At 51.6% G+C, this 13,719-nt stretch overlaps 6 protein-coding genes across 6 annotated transcripts; 4 read left to right on the forward strand and 2 right to left on the reverse strand.

Moving 5' to 3' along the window:
- Positions 1 to 161: 161 nt before the first annotated feature.
- On the forward strand, positions 162 to 734 carry KD926_006586 (E2 ubiquitin-conjugating protein UBC7; the record flags this gene model as incomplete). Its single annotated transcript, XM_053099584.1, has 2 exons — positions 162 to 408; positions 481 to 734. The coding sequence occupies 2 exons, from the start codon at positions 162 to 164 to the stop codon at positions 732 to 734; spliced, it is 501 nt and encodes a 166-aa protein (XP_052956669.1).
- Positions 735 to 1,067: 333 nt separating this feature from the next.
- On the reverse strand, positions 1,068 to 2,541 carry KD926_006587 (putative meiosis-specific topoisomerase Spo11; the record flags this gene model as incomplete). Its single annotated transcript, XM_053099585.1, has 2 exons — positions 1,068 to 1,559; positions 2,170 to 2,541. 2 exons carry the CDS (start codon positions 2,539 to 2,541, stop codon positions 1,068 to 1,070), a joined length of 864 nt encoding a protein of 287 aa, XP_052956670.1.
- Positions 2,542 to 2,849: 308 nt separating this feature from the next.
- KD926_006588 (terpene cyclase/mutase family protein) lies at positions 2,850 to 5,318 on the forward strand (the record flags this gene model as incomplete). Its single annotated transcript, XM_053099586.1, has 4 exons — positions 2,850 to 3,056; positions 3,134 to 3,597; positions 3,720 to 5,165; positions 5,228 to 5,318. 4 exons carry the CDS (start codon positions 2,850 to 2,852, stop codon positions 5,316 to 5,318), a joined length of 2,208 nt encoding a protein of 735 aa, XP_052956671.1.
- Positions 5,319 to 6,080: 762 nt separating this feature from the next.
- On the forward strand, positions 6,081 to 7,534 carry KD926_006589 (co-chaperone SGT1; the record flags this gene model as incomplete). The annotated part of the gene is made up of 2 exons (XM_053099588.1): positions 6,081 to 6,878; positions 6,944 to 7,534. The coding sequence occupies 2 exons, from the start codon at positions 6,081 to 6,083 to the stop codon at positions 7,532 to 7,534; spliced, it is 1,389 nt and encodes a 462-aa protein (XP_052956672.1).
- A 399-nt stretch (positions 7,535 to 7,933) lies between these two features.
- Positions 7,934 to 9,178, reverse strand: KD926_006590 (PQ-loop repeat-containing protein; the record flags this gene model as incomplete). Its single annotated transcript, XM_053099589.1, has 2 exons — positions 7,934 to 9,023; positions 9,123 to 9,178. 2 exons carry the CDS (start codon positions 9,176 to 9,178, stop codon positions 7,934 to 7,936), a joined length of 1,146 nt encoding a protein of 381 aa, XP_052956673.1.
- A 460-nt stretch (positions 9,179 to 9,638) lies between these two features.
- On the forward strand, positions 9,639 to 12,588 carry KD926_006591 (CMGC/CDK/CDK5 protein kinase; the record flags this gene model as incomplete). Its single annotated transcript, XM_053099590.1, has 4 exons — positions 9,639 to 10,796; positions 11,017 to 11,106; positions 11,190 to 11,450; positions 11,671 to 12,588. 4 exons carry the CDS (start codon positions 9,639 to 9,641, stop codon positions 12,586 to 12,588), a joined length of 2,427 nt encoding a protein of 808 aa, XP_052956674.1.
- Positions 12,589 to 13,719: the final 1,131 nt, after the last annotated feature.

The following is a 13,719-nucleotide window of genomic DNA, read 5'->3' on the forward strand; positions in this document are numbered from 1 at the left end:
CAAGTATCCTTTATCTTTACTCCACCCTCACTCCGCCTCCGATTGATCCCCGATTCAATTCCTTTCACACCGACCAGTCGACCAACCCATTGATTACCCCGGCCTTTTTATTTTCCCATCACCACCTCAAATCGGCTCTCCGGACGAATACAATCCTCATAATGTCGTCGGTCGCGCAGAAACGTCTATTCCACGAATACAAGAACCTCTCGACGAATCCCCCCGATGGCATCACGGCTGGTCCCGTCACCGAAGATGACATGTACCATTGGGAAGCCCTCATCCAGGGTCCCGAGGGTACGCCTTTCGAGGGTGGGGTGTTTGCGGCCGAATTGAAATTCCCCAAGGATTATCCGTTGAGTCCGCCGACGATGAAGTTTGTCGGGGGCGGCGTCTGGCACCCGAACGGTGAGTGTTTCTTTGATTTTCGCCGGTAGGAAGGGAAAGTGGCATTTCTTGACTGACGATGGCTCTTTCTAGTGTACCCTAACGGAACCGTCTGTATCTCCATTCTGCACCCTCCCGGCGATGATCCCAACCATTATGAGCACGCTTCGGAGCGATGGTCGCCGATTCAGAGCGTCGAGAAGATCCTCATTTCCGTCATGAGCATGCTGGCCGAGCCGAACGACGAGAGCCCTGCCAACGTGGAGGCCGCGAAGATGTGGAGAGAGCGACGGACCGAGTATGAGCGCAAGGTTCGCGATGAGGTCCGCAAGGGCCTGGGATTGTAAGACTCGGGCGGGAAGCGAAACCTTCGATTTCCTTCTAGTATTCCTCTCCCGTATATAGGTCGCCCGTTCTGTATATGCTTTGATCGCCTGGTGCGTGGCATAGCTTTGGTCTGGGTGCTTTGATGCGGCATAGGCGTTTGTGATGCATTTGTTCCTAAAGCTTTCAATCATTCGGTGATTCGTCTACATTGCTGATAACTTGATGCCGGTAGAATCACTGATGGGTTTCTGTCTGCTTATTTTCATTCAATGCTAAGGTAAACTGGTACTGATAAATTACGCACCACGAAGACGGATGGTGTCGAGTCCTGGTATCGTTGTCGGGACTCTGACCTATTGGTCCGCGGTGGCCATCTTCCGATCAATCCATTCTTCGATTCCACCGTCTCGGTCATAAAGGATCTCCAGCTCAGCTTTCAGGTTAAGCATAAGCATCTGCTGTAACTCTGCACGCCATTCAAGCTCGGGCCCATCCGCTGCCCACACCGGATTGCTTGAGAGCATGGCGATACTCCTTTTCCGGTCCCTCGGCGTCAGTTGAATGAGCGCATCATCTCCCAGTGGACTGGCACCTGCCGCGACATCGGACGTGCGCAGCCCCAGCCAGCGCAGGCAAGGAATGTTTAGTTGTGCATTGTCTCGTGTATGCGCCATTGAGCCGTATTTATAGGTTGACATGATAGCCATGCCGTCGGGGTCGCTGTCAACCAAGGCATAGAAGCGTAGAGGGTCGTTCAACAGTCGTCTACTTTCTGACAACTTACGGATAAATTGACGCGTGCATAAGTCCGGGTAGCCCTTTCCCTTGGACTTGTTCAATAACTGCTGTGAGAGTGGGTGGTTTAAAGTCCGTCTTACTGTGATCAGAATCCCTTTTCCGGCTGCTGCTCTGGTGTGATAGTGATTCCTGGCTAATCGGCGATACACAGCCTAGACAGCTTTGAGAACTGCATTTACCGGCCAGGGATTTTATTAGGGAATTCACCTCTTTCTCAAGAATTAGCACCCACTTGACACCTGACGTGTCAATACTGTCTATACCAGCTATCCTCGAAATCAAAGCATCCTAGATGAATCATTCAGCAGTGCGAGGTACAAGAATGACCAATGTTATTGACCTTGTCAGATGCGCAGCCATCCATTATCATATGAGCTCTGGGGATGAGCTGAAAAGGACCCGTGACAAGCCCTTTTGCTGCTGCCTCCTTTGGTAGTAGTGAGTACTGGGCTTAGTGAAACGCTCGCCGTGAACATGATATATTACCACATTCAATGACGCCCGATCCACCCCAATTGTACGAGCCAGGTCATCAATGACGGTGTCGACGACTATCTGGGATCCGAAACACGCTGGGTCACTGTAATAGATGTCTCTGTCAAAGCATTGGGCGTGGTCTCAGTAGACAGGTCTCTCCCCGATCTGGGAAACACCAACCTTTTCGAGATCATCAAGCCTGCGTGAATCGCTTCGGTGATGGCTGCGAGAATGCGAAATATAATAGCTATCGAAGCGTTGAGTGTCTATAAGAGCAACTTGGAACCAAGATAGTATACTGAATTTCCAGGCCTCATGGGCATCTTTACCGGGCCAGGTGTAATTGATAGTACGAGTTTGCGAGTCATCGGTTTCTAGGGCACCAGTGACAGTATTGATATAGCAGGACTTCTTTTGCGGTTTTTGGTTAATTGATATGGCTGGTCGACCATTTGGCGACGACAACTCCTGAAGAACCGCAGAAATGGTTGTAGCAATGTAGTTCTGTACTGGGTCCTTGGGGGCCGGGTCTCCCTGGTGAAGGGGAGCCATGGGTGGACGGGAGAAAAGGAAGACAGCAAGGGACTTAGAGCGAACGATGTCACCTCGCTAGCTAGCGAGGTCGATTTCGCCCGCCTGGCGCTGATCGAGAGAAGAGTGAGGCTTCACATGCGCTTTAGTTGACTAACTATCCTTCAGCCTGCCCCTGATGACTAAGCGGGGCCAGACCGTGCATTCATCTTCGCCAGGAATAATCTCTTCTTCCTTGTCACCTGGCGCCCACCGATACGGACCTCACTAGGCAAGATTCATTACTGGTCTGCTCTACGGAGAATTGTTTGTCAATTGAGGTTTCAAATATGGCTGGCGACCACATTGCCCCTTGGAGAACGGCCGCGCAAGGCCATCTGACTCTTGATGCCAACGGGGACCCTAAAACAGACTATTCTAGATGGCGTCTACTGGATGACCGTGGCCGTCAGACCTGGCACTATCTGGAATCAGACGAAGAGAATGAAAAGTGGCCTCAATCCACCGCGGACAAATACTTTTTGGGCCTTCCTTTGGTAGGGTGTTCTCTTCTAGACCCACCCCCCTTCCTTGGAACTGCTTCTGGTCAATCTAACTAACACTCTATGTCTAGAACCTACCGGCATTGCCAACGCCCAAGACTCCGTTGCAATGCGCCGAGAATGGGCTAGTGTTCTTCTCCAAGCTCCAACTCCCACCAGGGAATTGGGCCTGTGAGTATGGTGGTCCGATGTTTCTGCTTCCCGGAATCATCATCACCTGGTATGTTACCAACACGCCGATCCCCCCGGAATATGCGACAGAGATCAAAAGATATCTCTTTGCTCGCCAACACCCGGAAGATGGCGGTTGGGGCCTTCACATTGAAGGCCACAGCTCCTGCTTGGGCACTTCCTTAAATTATGTCGCTCTGCGCCTGATCGGCACCAGCGAGGACGATCCTCGAATGATCAAAGCGCGCGGTCTGCTACATCAGTTCGGAGGCGCCATTTATAGCCCACACTGGTCAAAGTTTTGGCTGAGCATCCTTGGTGTCATGGATTGGGACTGCGTCAATCCCGTCCCTCCCGAGATCTGGTATGGCAACCTCTCCTCCCTTATTAGTATACTTCTTTCATTCATTATCTTTGTCATGTTCCCTTTCCTCCATTGTCTCCATCTATAATGAACTCGTAGCTCATACTAATGAACCTGCTCAGGCTTCTTCCCGATTGGGTTCCGTTTGCTCCCTGGCGATGGTGGATTCACATGCGTCAGGTTTTCCTGCCCATGTCGTATCTCTGGTCCAAGAAATTCAGTCATCCTTTAGACCCCCTCACTAAACAGCTACGACAAGAGCTGTACACAGAGCCATATGACTCTATTGATTTCAGAAGCCACCGCAATTCTATTCACAAAGCCGACAACTACTACCCTAAAACCTGGCTTCTGAATATGGCAAACTTACTTCTCGTCAATGTTTGGAACCCCTACCTTCGATTCTCGGGACTAGTGAACCGGGCAGAAGACTGGACTTGGGAACTTATCCGCATGGAAGACGAGAACACTGATTTTGCCGGTCTCGGTCCCGTGAGCAACCCCATGAACATGGTGGCTTCTTATATTCACGACGGACCCGATAGTTACTCAGTCCGTCGCCACCGAGAGCGCCTCCATGACTACATGTGGATGAAGAACGAGGGTCTGCTCTCGAATGGTACCAACGGCGTCCAGGTGTGGGACACTGCCTTCATCACGCAGGCCATAGTTGTTGCCGGGTTTGCGGATGACCCTAAATGGCGCCCAATGCTTACCAAGGCCCTGGAATTCCTTGAGGACCATCAAATCCAAGAGAATGTTCCCGATCTAGAGAAGTGCTACCGTCAACACTGCAAGGGCTCGTGGCCCTTTAGCAACAAGACGCAAGGCTACAATGTTAGCGATTGCACTGCTGAGGGTTTACGATCCACTATCCAGCTCCAAGAAATTCATAATTACCCGAAACTGATCTCTGAGCAGCGTCTGAAGGATAGCGTCGACTGCCTTCTGCTGATGCAGAACCCTTCCGGTGGATACTCCGAGTACGAGGTCACACGAGCATCTCCTAAGATTGAATGGCTGAATGCCGCCGAAGTGTTTGGTGGCATTATGATCAGCTACGACCACCCGGAGTGCACCACCGCCTCTGTAACAGCACTCTCATTGTTCAGCAAGTTCTACCCTGATTACCGCGCCGACGATATCAAGGCGGCCAAGGAGAAGGCAGTGCAGTATATCAAGCGCGTCCAAAGACCCGACGGTAGTTGGTACGGATCCTGGGGTATCTGTTTCACCTACGCTGCCATGTTTGCCCTGGAAAGTCTGGCGAGTATTGGGGAGACGTACGAGACCAGTGACTACTCCCGCCGAGGATGTGAGTTCCTCTTATCGAAGCAGAAGGAGGATGGAGGGTGGGGGGAGTCATACCTCAGCTGTGCAAACCACGTCTACACCCACCATGAGCAATCCCAAGTCACCCAAACTGCGTGGTCATGTCTGGCCCTGATGGAAGCGGGATACCCGCACAAAGAGCCGCTTCAGAAAGCTATGAAACTGCTCATATCACGGCAGCAGCCGAATGGGGAATGGCTGCAGGAAGCTATTGAGGGGGTCTTCAACCAATCCTGGTGAGCTTCCTTTTTTGCGGTTGATTCGGCAACCCGAAAGTTCAAAACTAACAGAGCTGTAGCATGATCTCTTACCCCAACTACAAACTTTACTGGCCTATTCGCGCACTGGGGCTTTACAGTCGCAAGTTCGGCAATGAAGAACTCTTGTGAAGGATGACTGCTACGCTATAAGAACTGGACGATTTGCAGGGACTCGGGTCTCTGCATGTATGTATATGTATCTTTAATTTATCAATGACATGACACCCTGGTGTACTAATTCCTTCGACCATAACTAACCGCATCATCTCCTTGTCTGCGAAAAGCTATGTATGTAGCTAGATATTTCTAGTTGAGAGTGGATGCCTGGGTGCCTGCCTTACCGGGGGGAGTCGATCAGGTGACCAAAACTTTAAAAAACCACAGATTTCACATGACCATCTGCGCGTGGTCGAAACCAAAGATAACAGAAATTGTATGGGCCACAACAGATGTACGCCTCTCCCAACATTAGATAACAAAAAAGGGGTTTGAAATTTGAAACCCTAGCGAACAATGTGCCCAGGTATCTCTTCCTGCTTTCACTTTTGCAATATCATGAGTATTACGATTGTGGGCGCCGATTAAGAGGCAATGAACTCTCCCTATATTTTCACGATGGTCGAGGTAGATGGGCACGTGGGCGGTGAACCGGGGCCAGCATCCCCGCAGTTTCCCAATCGAAAGCGATGGAATCAACATTTCGGAATCGGCGTTGCGGCGGTGTTAGACAGAGTTCCTTCATCTACCTACTGGACTCCCTCTCTCCTGTTTGGCTTCCCTGACATCTTGGAACTTGGTATCTGTCGCACTTTCGCTGTCACAACTCTACTTGATTTTATAGATTGAGCCCCGTGCGGAGTCATTTGTAGCTTCATACTACAATCCGACAAAATGAATTCGGCGTCGCTAGGAGACAAGGCGCTCGCCAACTCTGACTTTCCCAGTGCAATTCGATACTTTACCCAGGCGCTAATTGAGCTTCCTCGTGCCCCGCCCTACTACATCAAACGATCCACCGCTTTCGGTCGACTGAAGCCCGCGGACGGTGGCCCCAACTTTCCGGCCGCTTTACATGATGCCGAGGTCGCTGTGACGCTTGCGCGGGAGCGTGGAAAACGCGAGCTTATCATGGCTGCTCAGATGAGACGAGGTGTCGCATTATACCAACTGGGACGGTACGGGGATGCCGCGTTCGTGTTCGGGTCTATTCAGGAAAAGACCGGTGCGGGGGATGAGGGTGAGGACAAATCGGAGAAAGTGAAGAATGCTATGGCTGGGTCGGCCAAGAATGGATACCAGCAGGAGCTGCCCATCTGGACGCTGAAGGTGAAGAGCCAGCTTAACAAGCTGGCCGAGGGGGACGAGAAAGCTGCTGTGACGGTCGCCGAGTATCCCACGGGTATTAAAAGTCCTAGCGAGAAAGAACTCAAGCAGCAGCTGGAGGCTTTCAAGTCGGGAAAAACAGGAGACAACAGTATTCTGGCACTGGAGAAGCACCAGAGCTCCATCGATGAGGGAGCTGCTTCTTCCGCATTGGAGAGCAAGCCGGTACCTTCGAGTGTTCCAGCCGCTGCTTCGGTTGAAAAGGTTAGGCATGAGTGGTATCAGTCTAACGAGTCAGTGGTCGTGACCCTGTACGTGAAGGGCGTACCCAAGGACAAAGCGAGTGTTCAGCTCGCAAGCGACTCGGTATGTTTCCCAATACACTCTCGCTGTTTCACCGAGATTCTAGATACTAATCGGTGCAATTTCAGGTTACCGTTGGGTTCCCTCTTCCCTCTGGCGCTGACTATGACTTTACTCTCGATCCATTGTTTGCCACTATCGACGCTGCCGCATCTAAGGTCTCCGTAATGTCCACCAAGATCGAACTCTCGTTGCGCAAACAGACGCCGGGCCAGAAATGGAGTGCTTTGGAAGCCACGTCTACGGACGTTAAGCTAGCCGATCGGCAAGCCCCTGTGAGCTCTGCGCCATCAAGTAGCGCCGCGCCGACCTATCCTTCGTCATCTCGCAATGGACCGAAAGACTGGGACAAGCTGGCATCCACACTAACGGAAAAGAAGACCAAGTCCGGGGACAAGGGCAAGAAGAAAACGGCGACGGGCGATGGAGCAGCCGACTCCAAGAACGATCAGGCAGGTAATGAATCGGACGGTGGTGACTCGGACTACGAAGGTGGCGATCCGGTCGACTCTTTCTTCAAGAAGCTATACGCGGGTGCCGATCCGGAAACCCGCCGTGCCATGATCAAGAGTTACACTGAAAGCCAGGGAACTTCTCTGAGCACCAACTGGAATGAAGTCAGCCAAGGCAAAGTCGAGGCTCGGCCTCCCAGTGATTGAACTGTCTTGACTTGGAGCCGACGCTTAAAACAGTCGGCTCAAAACATTACCGGAGTTAGCTTTACGGGGTCATCGTTGTTTTTCTAGCGGGTGTTGCATATGGTCGATTCCCTTCGCCGCTTTCAAATGAGGCAGGTCAAGGGAAACCAAAAGGGTTTCTATTTCAGTTCAATCCTCTCCTCTCTCTGTCACATTTACGTGTTGTCATCTCACAGAGCAAAGTAATTTCAAATCTCAAGAGCACGCTTTTAAATGCTGGATTTTAAGTTGGCCAATTTTAGCTCCAAGTTAGATCAACCCATCTGTTCTAGATAAAGAAAGCATTGTCTCACGGTTTATGGCCCTGTCGCTTCCTCTGAACAATGGGGTTTCTTTTAATAAGCCAAGGGCACATGACGGTTACTCTGCCACATTATCCTGACTCGTGGGTTGAATCTCACTGTATCCAGAATCCTGATACAGGAAGAACTGCACAAAAATGCACATGTCGAGGAACAGGGTTCCCAGGCTGCCGATCAGCCACGACAAGTTCACGAGAATATACCAGCCATATAACGCCGAGGCTTCCCCTGGAAGACACCGGTTAGTCTGTTCCGGTGAGCCACCATGACAGGCTGGGGAGTAAGCGAGAATGGAAAGGACGTAGGTCAGATTTCCGATACAGGCGAACAGGAAAAAGAGAAGGGAGACGCCTTCGGTGGACTTGCGCCGGTAATTCAGGAGGATCTGCGGCAATCGCGAGCCCAGATAGAGAACGGCACAGAAGTAGCCAAAGACTTGGCCCAACGTGTCGAACGACAGGGAATTATCATCCGGCGGCTGTTCTTCGCCCTTGTTCTTGGAGGACCCCGGGCTGACATACCAGCCAAGTATACCGGCCGCACAGACCAGCAGGATAGCAGAGAAGTTGAAGAGAATGGATTGAATAGCGGATACATGGCGTGCAGATGCCGTCTGCTTCGAAGAAGGCTCGATGAACGGGGTTGCTGGAGACAGATGGGTCCCATCGACCGAGGGATGGAGGATGTCTCGGAACGTGGAAGACGTCGCCGAGTGTCTTCTATGATCAGATAGGGTGGGTGGTACGGCAGTGGACGAAGAATAGCTATACTGGTCCTGGACCCCATTTGATTCATAGGAGGAGTCGTTGGGCTTCGAGGAAAGGAGAGCCGTTCGCTCCGATGCCGGGGCTGCATTCTCGGCGTCACCCTGCGCAGCAGAGGGAGGCTGGGATAGCTCGTCCTTCAGGGTAAAGCCTCGGTAGTAGAAGCACTGTCCTAGCAGTACGATATCCGCTAACGTGTAGTACACAGCAAGAATGATCATTGTCGGCAGGACGCCTTGCAGCACGGCTCCCAGAATGTTGAATACATCGCCAGCGAGCCAGACAACGAGGAAGAGAAGTGACAAGCCATCTGCGGACCCGCGACGGAAGTTTTCAATGATCTGAGGAGAGAAAACAACGACCCAGCAAGCAATTGATATAGAACTGTTTCATCATTAGCAAGGATAGATTCATCGACAGCCCGCAGCAGGGAAAGAGAGGGTACTAGGGCAAGTAAGGTGGTTGGTTGTAGTGTGCACCTACCCACAAATCCCGCTCAATGCGTCTAAATCTAAATTCACGATCTGGGAGGGGAACATGGCCTGTGTGAACTAACTCACGAATTGAGAATGATGTCCCCAATTCGATATTCTAACTCTTGCGAGATTTATGACTGAGAGGACAAAAAGGCAACTCAAAAAAGGTTCGAACAATGACGTGCAGGAGCCTCCCGCGGTCACGTGCCGGAGTCCGGGGAAGTCCAGATGAAACGATCGACACCACTCGTCTGCTCTCCTTTTCTTTCAATGGGCGATATAGGTGGCTGACCATGCAGCAGAAGTATACGACCTGACCATTCTCTCTACTCCGTACAAAGCCAGTACTTGACAGGCCTTCCCTGTCCGCTTGTCCCCTGCCAACACATCATGTGATAAGAAAGATTAGTCATCTATCATAAGTCAACTATCGATGATCTCACCCCCCGACCAAGATTTACTCCTCTCTCGATCCTACTTTATTCTAGAGTTCAGGTAGACGCCTTTCGACTATGCGTCTTCAATGGCGACGCCATCAATTCGCATTCCGTTCACCGGCCCGTTGCCTCCGCCGATTATCGTTCCTCCGTCCGCGCGCACCGTCTCCGGGGCCATTGATGCTCTCTTTTCCTTCTTCGCCGCACCGCCGTCGCCATATCTCCGCGGGGTTGATGTGGGAAGACATTCGCAGGCGGTGCTGTTGACTGGTGCGGGAATATCGGTGGCTTCTGGCCTTTCCGACTATCGGGGCGAAAACGGCACCTACATTACAAATCGAACCTATCGACCAATCTACTTCCATGAGTTCGTGACGCGGCATGAATCTCGCAAGAGGTACTGGGCCCGGAGCTTCGTCGGGTGGCCAGGCCTTGTAAAAGCAAAGCCGAACTCAACACACTGGGCTATTCGAGACCTAAGCGCCAAAGGTTATGTCAGTTCCGTCGTCACGCAGAACGTCGATTCCTTTCATTCGGCGGCTCATCCAGACCTCGCCACGGTGGAACTCCATGGCTACTTGAGGTCGGTGATTTGCACGAGCTGCCGGAACCAGTTCCCCCGTGCCCAGTTTCAAGAGTCGCTGCAGAAGCTCAACCCTGCTTGGGCGGAGCTTCTGGCACGGATGGTCGACACCGGGGCACTCGACACGGACAACCCGGAAGAAAGACGACGCAGAGGCCTGAAGCTCAATCCGGACGGTGACGTGGACTTAGCCGAAGCCCCCTATTCCACTTTCAGGTATCCATCCTGCCCAACCTGTCTAGAGAAACCGCCGATACTTGCAGATGGAACCGCGGGCAGAGTGGATGTCGAAAGCGACGGCGCTTGGCTACCCTCGTCCACCGCCGGGATCCTCAAGCCGGCGGTGATCATGTTCGGAGAAAACATCAATCCGGCGGTGAAGGCGGCTGCAGAAGAAGCAATCGACGATGCTGGTCGGCTGCTTGTTCTCGGCAGTAGCCTCGCCACCTTTTCGGCGTGGCGGCTGGTGGAAAGGGCGTATCGGAGAGGCATGCCCATCGGGATCATCAACCTCGGGGGAGTGCGGAATGAGTCCGTGCTCTTTGGGACAGGAGAGCAAGACCATCCGGTCGGATCCACCTACATCCGCTGTAGCCTCAGTTCGGAATCGGTGTTGCCCTCCGTCGCGTCTCAGCTGCCATCCCTTGGGCGCTTCTACAAGGTACATACTACCTAGGTAGATAGATACTTTTTCTTTAGAATATACCTGCATACAGAAGTAATTTAGGGATGATACAGGCTGCATGGTTGATTAGCTACGATATACCACTCCCATGTTACCTTCTAATTATAGACCGACCTACCAGGTACCTACCTGTAGTACCCAAGTACCTTTACCTATTCCTATGTAAATCTAGAAACCAAACCGATATGCAAGGTAGACGCCGTGGCCGAAGAACGACCGGGCATTGGTGGGCCTTAAGCGCGGGGGTGGAACCTTACCGTACAGCCGGTATGATTCGTATGGTCACGTATGTATTGCCTGCCTGTCTGCCTGTCTGCCTGAGTCCTGAGGCGTACAGCAGTTACCGGGCGGTATGAGGGAAGAAGTCAGCACGCAGGAAATGCCGCGGGGCTCGCACTCAGCACCGATCAGCGCCGACTTGACATGGACAGTCGCAGCAGCTTAAGAACCCCGAGGGATCCTCACTTGCAGCAAACCACCTCCGCCTATCGCGACATTGTCTCATCCCTCGTTTCCCCCAAATCCTTCCTGTTCTCTCATCCTCGTCCCAAACCCTCGCCTGCCTCGCCCGGCGCTTCGTCGACCATGGACAAGGCTCAGCAACCCAGCTCGTTCCAGCAGCTGGAAAAGGTGCGTTATCTCCGACTCCGCGTGTGCGATCTAGTGATCCACCGGGTGAGAGACTGAAAGAGAGAGACAGAGAGAAAGAGAGAGAAGCTAACGTCTGCTGCGTATGGTGTTTCTTTCTAGCTCGGAGAAGGAACTTATGCTACTGTACGTTGACCTTATCATGCTGACACCCATTTACGCTTCTCCGCCAGCCTCTGACTATATTGGTTTGTCACTATAGGTGTTTAAAGGTCGAAATCGCCAAACCGGAGAATTAGTGGCCCTGAAAGAAATCCATCTCGATTCCGAAGAAGGGACGCCGTCGACCGCTATCCGGGAGATCTCGTTGATGAAAGAGCTCAAACACGAGAGTATCGTTTCGCTCTACGATGTGATCCACACGGAAAACAAGCTCATGCTGGTCTTCGAATATATGGACAAGGATCTGAAGAAGTACATGGACACCCGCAACGACCGGGGCAGCATGGACCAGGCAACCATCAAATCGTTCATGCACCAGCTGCTGAAGGGAATCGCCTTCTGTCATGAGAACCGAGTGCTTCATCGTGACCTCAAGCCGCAGAACCTCTTGATCAATAAGAAGGGGCAGCTTAAACTAGGAGACTTCGGTCTTGCTCGCGCGTTTGGCATTCCGGTGAACACATTCTCCAATGAGGTGGTGACTCTATGGTATCGGGCCCCGGATGTCCTCTTGGGCAGCAGGACATACAACACAAGCATTGACATCTGGTCTGCCGGGTGTATCATGGCAGAACTGTACACCAGCCGTCCGTTATTCCCGGGAACCACGAACGAGGATCAGTTGCAGAAGATCTTCCGGCTGATGGGCACGCCCTCGGAGCGCTCGTGGCCGGGCATCTCTCAGCTTCCGGAGTATAAGCCGAATTTCCACGTCTATGCTACGCAGGACCTGGGCATTATTCTGCCGCAGATCGATCCCTTGGGGCTTGATCTGCTGAACCGGATGCTGCAACTGCGGCCCGAGATGCGAATCAGCGCGCACGATGCCCTACAGCACCCGTGGTTCCACGACCTACCTCAGCTACAGGCTCAGTTGCAGCAGCAACAGCAGCAACAGCAACAGCAACAGATGGCCGGAGCGTACGGGGGAATGGTCCCGCCACAACAAGCATATTAGTTTTTTTTATCTCTCTTTTGTTTGTTTGTTTCCCCTCTGTGTTTGACATCTCTTTCTTCTTTTTCTATCTTTTGATTCTTTTTTCTTTCCGCCTCTAGGCCCTGGTTTGGATCTCCACGTTATGATGGATTGAGGGGCATGATGGGATGGCAGGTTCAGAAAGGAGGAAAGCGTGGCGTTCTGATCAAGGCAAGGATATATCGAGCTCATTTTTCTTTTGTTTTCGCGTGGTTTCTATTCTGGCTGCATACATATCATATCGTCTTGTGCATAGGTGAAAGTCGGCACATGAAGAAAGCGACATAACATTCTTATTCCCCTGCACAGCTGCTCATACATGGTACCTATTTCGTTTCCTTATTTTACTTCTTACTTCTTTTTCTCTCTCTCTCTCTCTCTTTCGAATTTACCTAGCATTTCTTTGGTGCAAAGAGCTGAGGAATCCCCATGATCTCTCTTGGGCATTCTTTCAATAATTATTTCTCACACAGTTCCAGATACGTCATGGTATGAACGACTGGACGTGGGACTCGTGACCTCGAGAGTTCTTGCTCCACTCCCCCCTGATCCTGGTTTACTCATATCCTTTCTTTGATCGATGCTTCGGGTGTGATTGTCAGTTTCAAGATCGATCGAATGTCTTCTTTCATTCAAACAGGGAGAAGAAAGGGTCTATTCAACAATACGACTTTATTTTCGCTGGTCACTCAAAGAATGACCCTCGTACTAGCACCACTAAGTCTCATGCATTCTTGATTATCGCTTTCGTGGGCCCTACTCTACGCCTTTTCAGATGAACGAGAATAGACAAGCTACCCATCCATGGCAGACGTCTACACCGTCAAAGAATGGCTGGTGCCTGAACGAACTTAATAGAGAACTACTCGGATGGTTTGCAACAAAAGAAAAAAGAGAGGACTCAACTGGAATCAACGAATGATTCCTGAAACGGACAACCGAACTTTGGTCAATATCGAACGAATCAATATAGTTTACTCGTATACTTCCCTTTCCCCAGCTCTGCGAACATTTGGAGGGCGGTGGACGCTTTCAAGCTGCTTTTGTTAAGAGAGGGATAGGCCCGCCCATTTCCTTTGTGCGTGTGAGTATCTTTGATTTCGACTGCTGATG

The sequence above is a fragment of the Aspergillus affinis genome (genome assembly GCF_023601865.1).
Source record: "Aspergillus affinis strain CMG 70 chromosome Unknown NODE_35_length_286873_cov_86_307686, whole genome shotgun sequence".
NCBI lineage: Eukaryota > Fungi > Ascomycota > Eurotiomycetes > Eurotiales > Aspergillaceae > Aspergillus > Aspergillus affinis.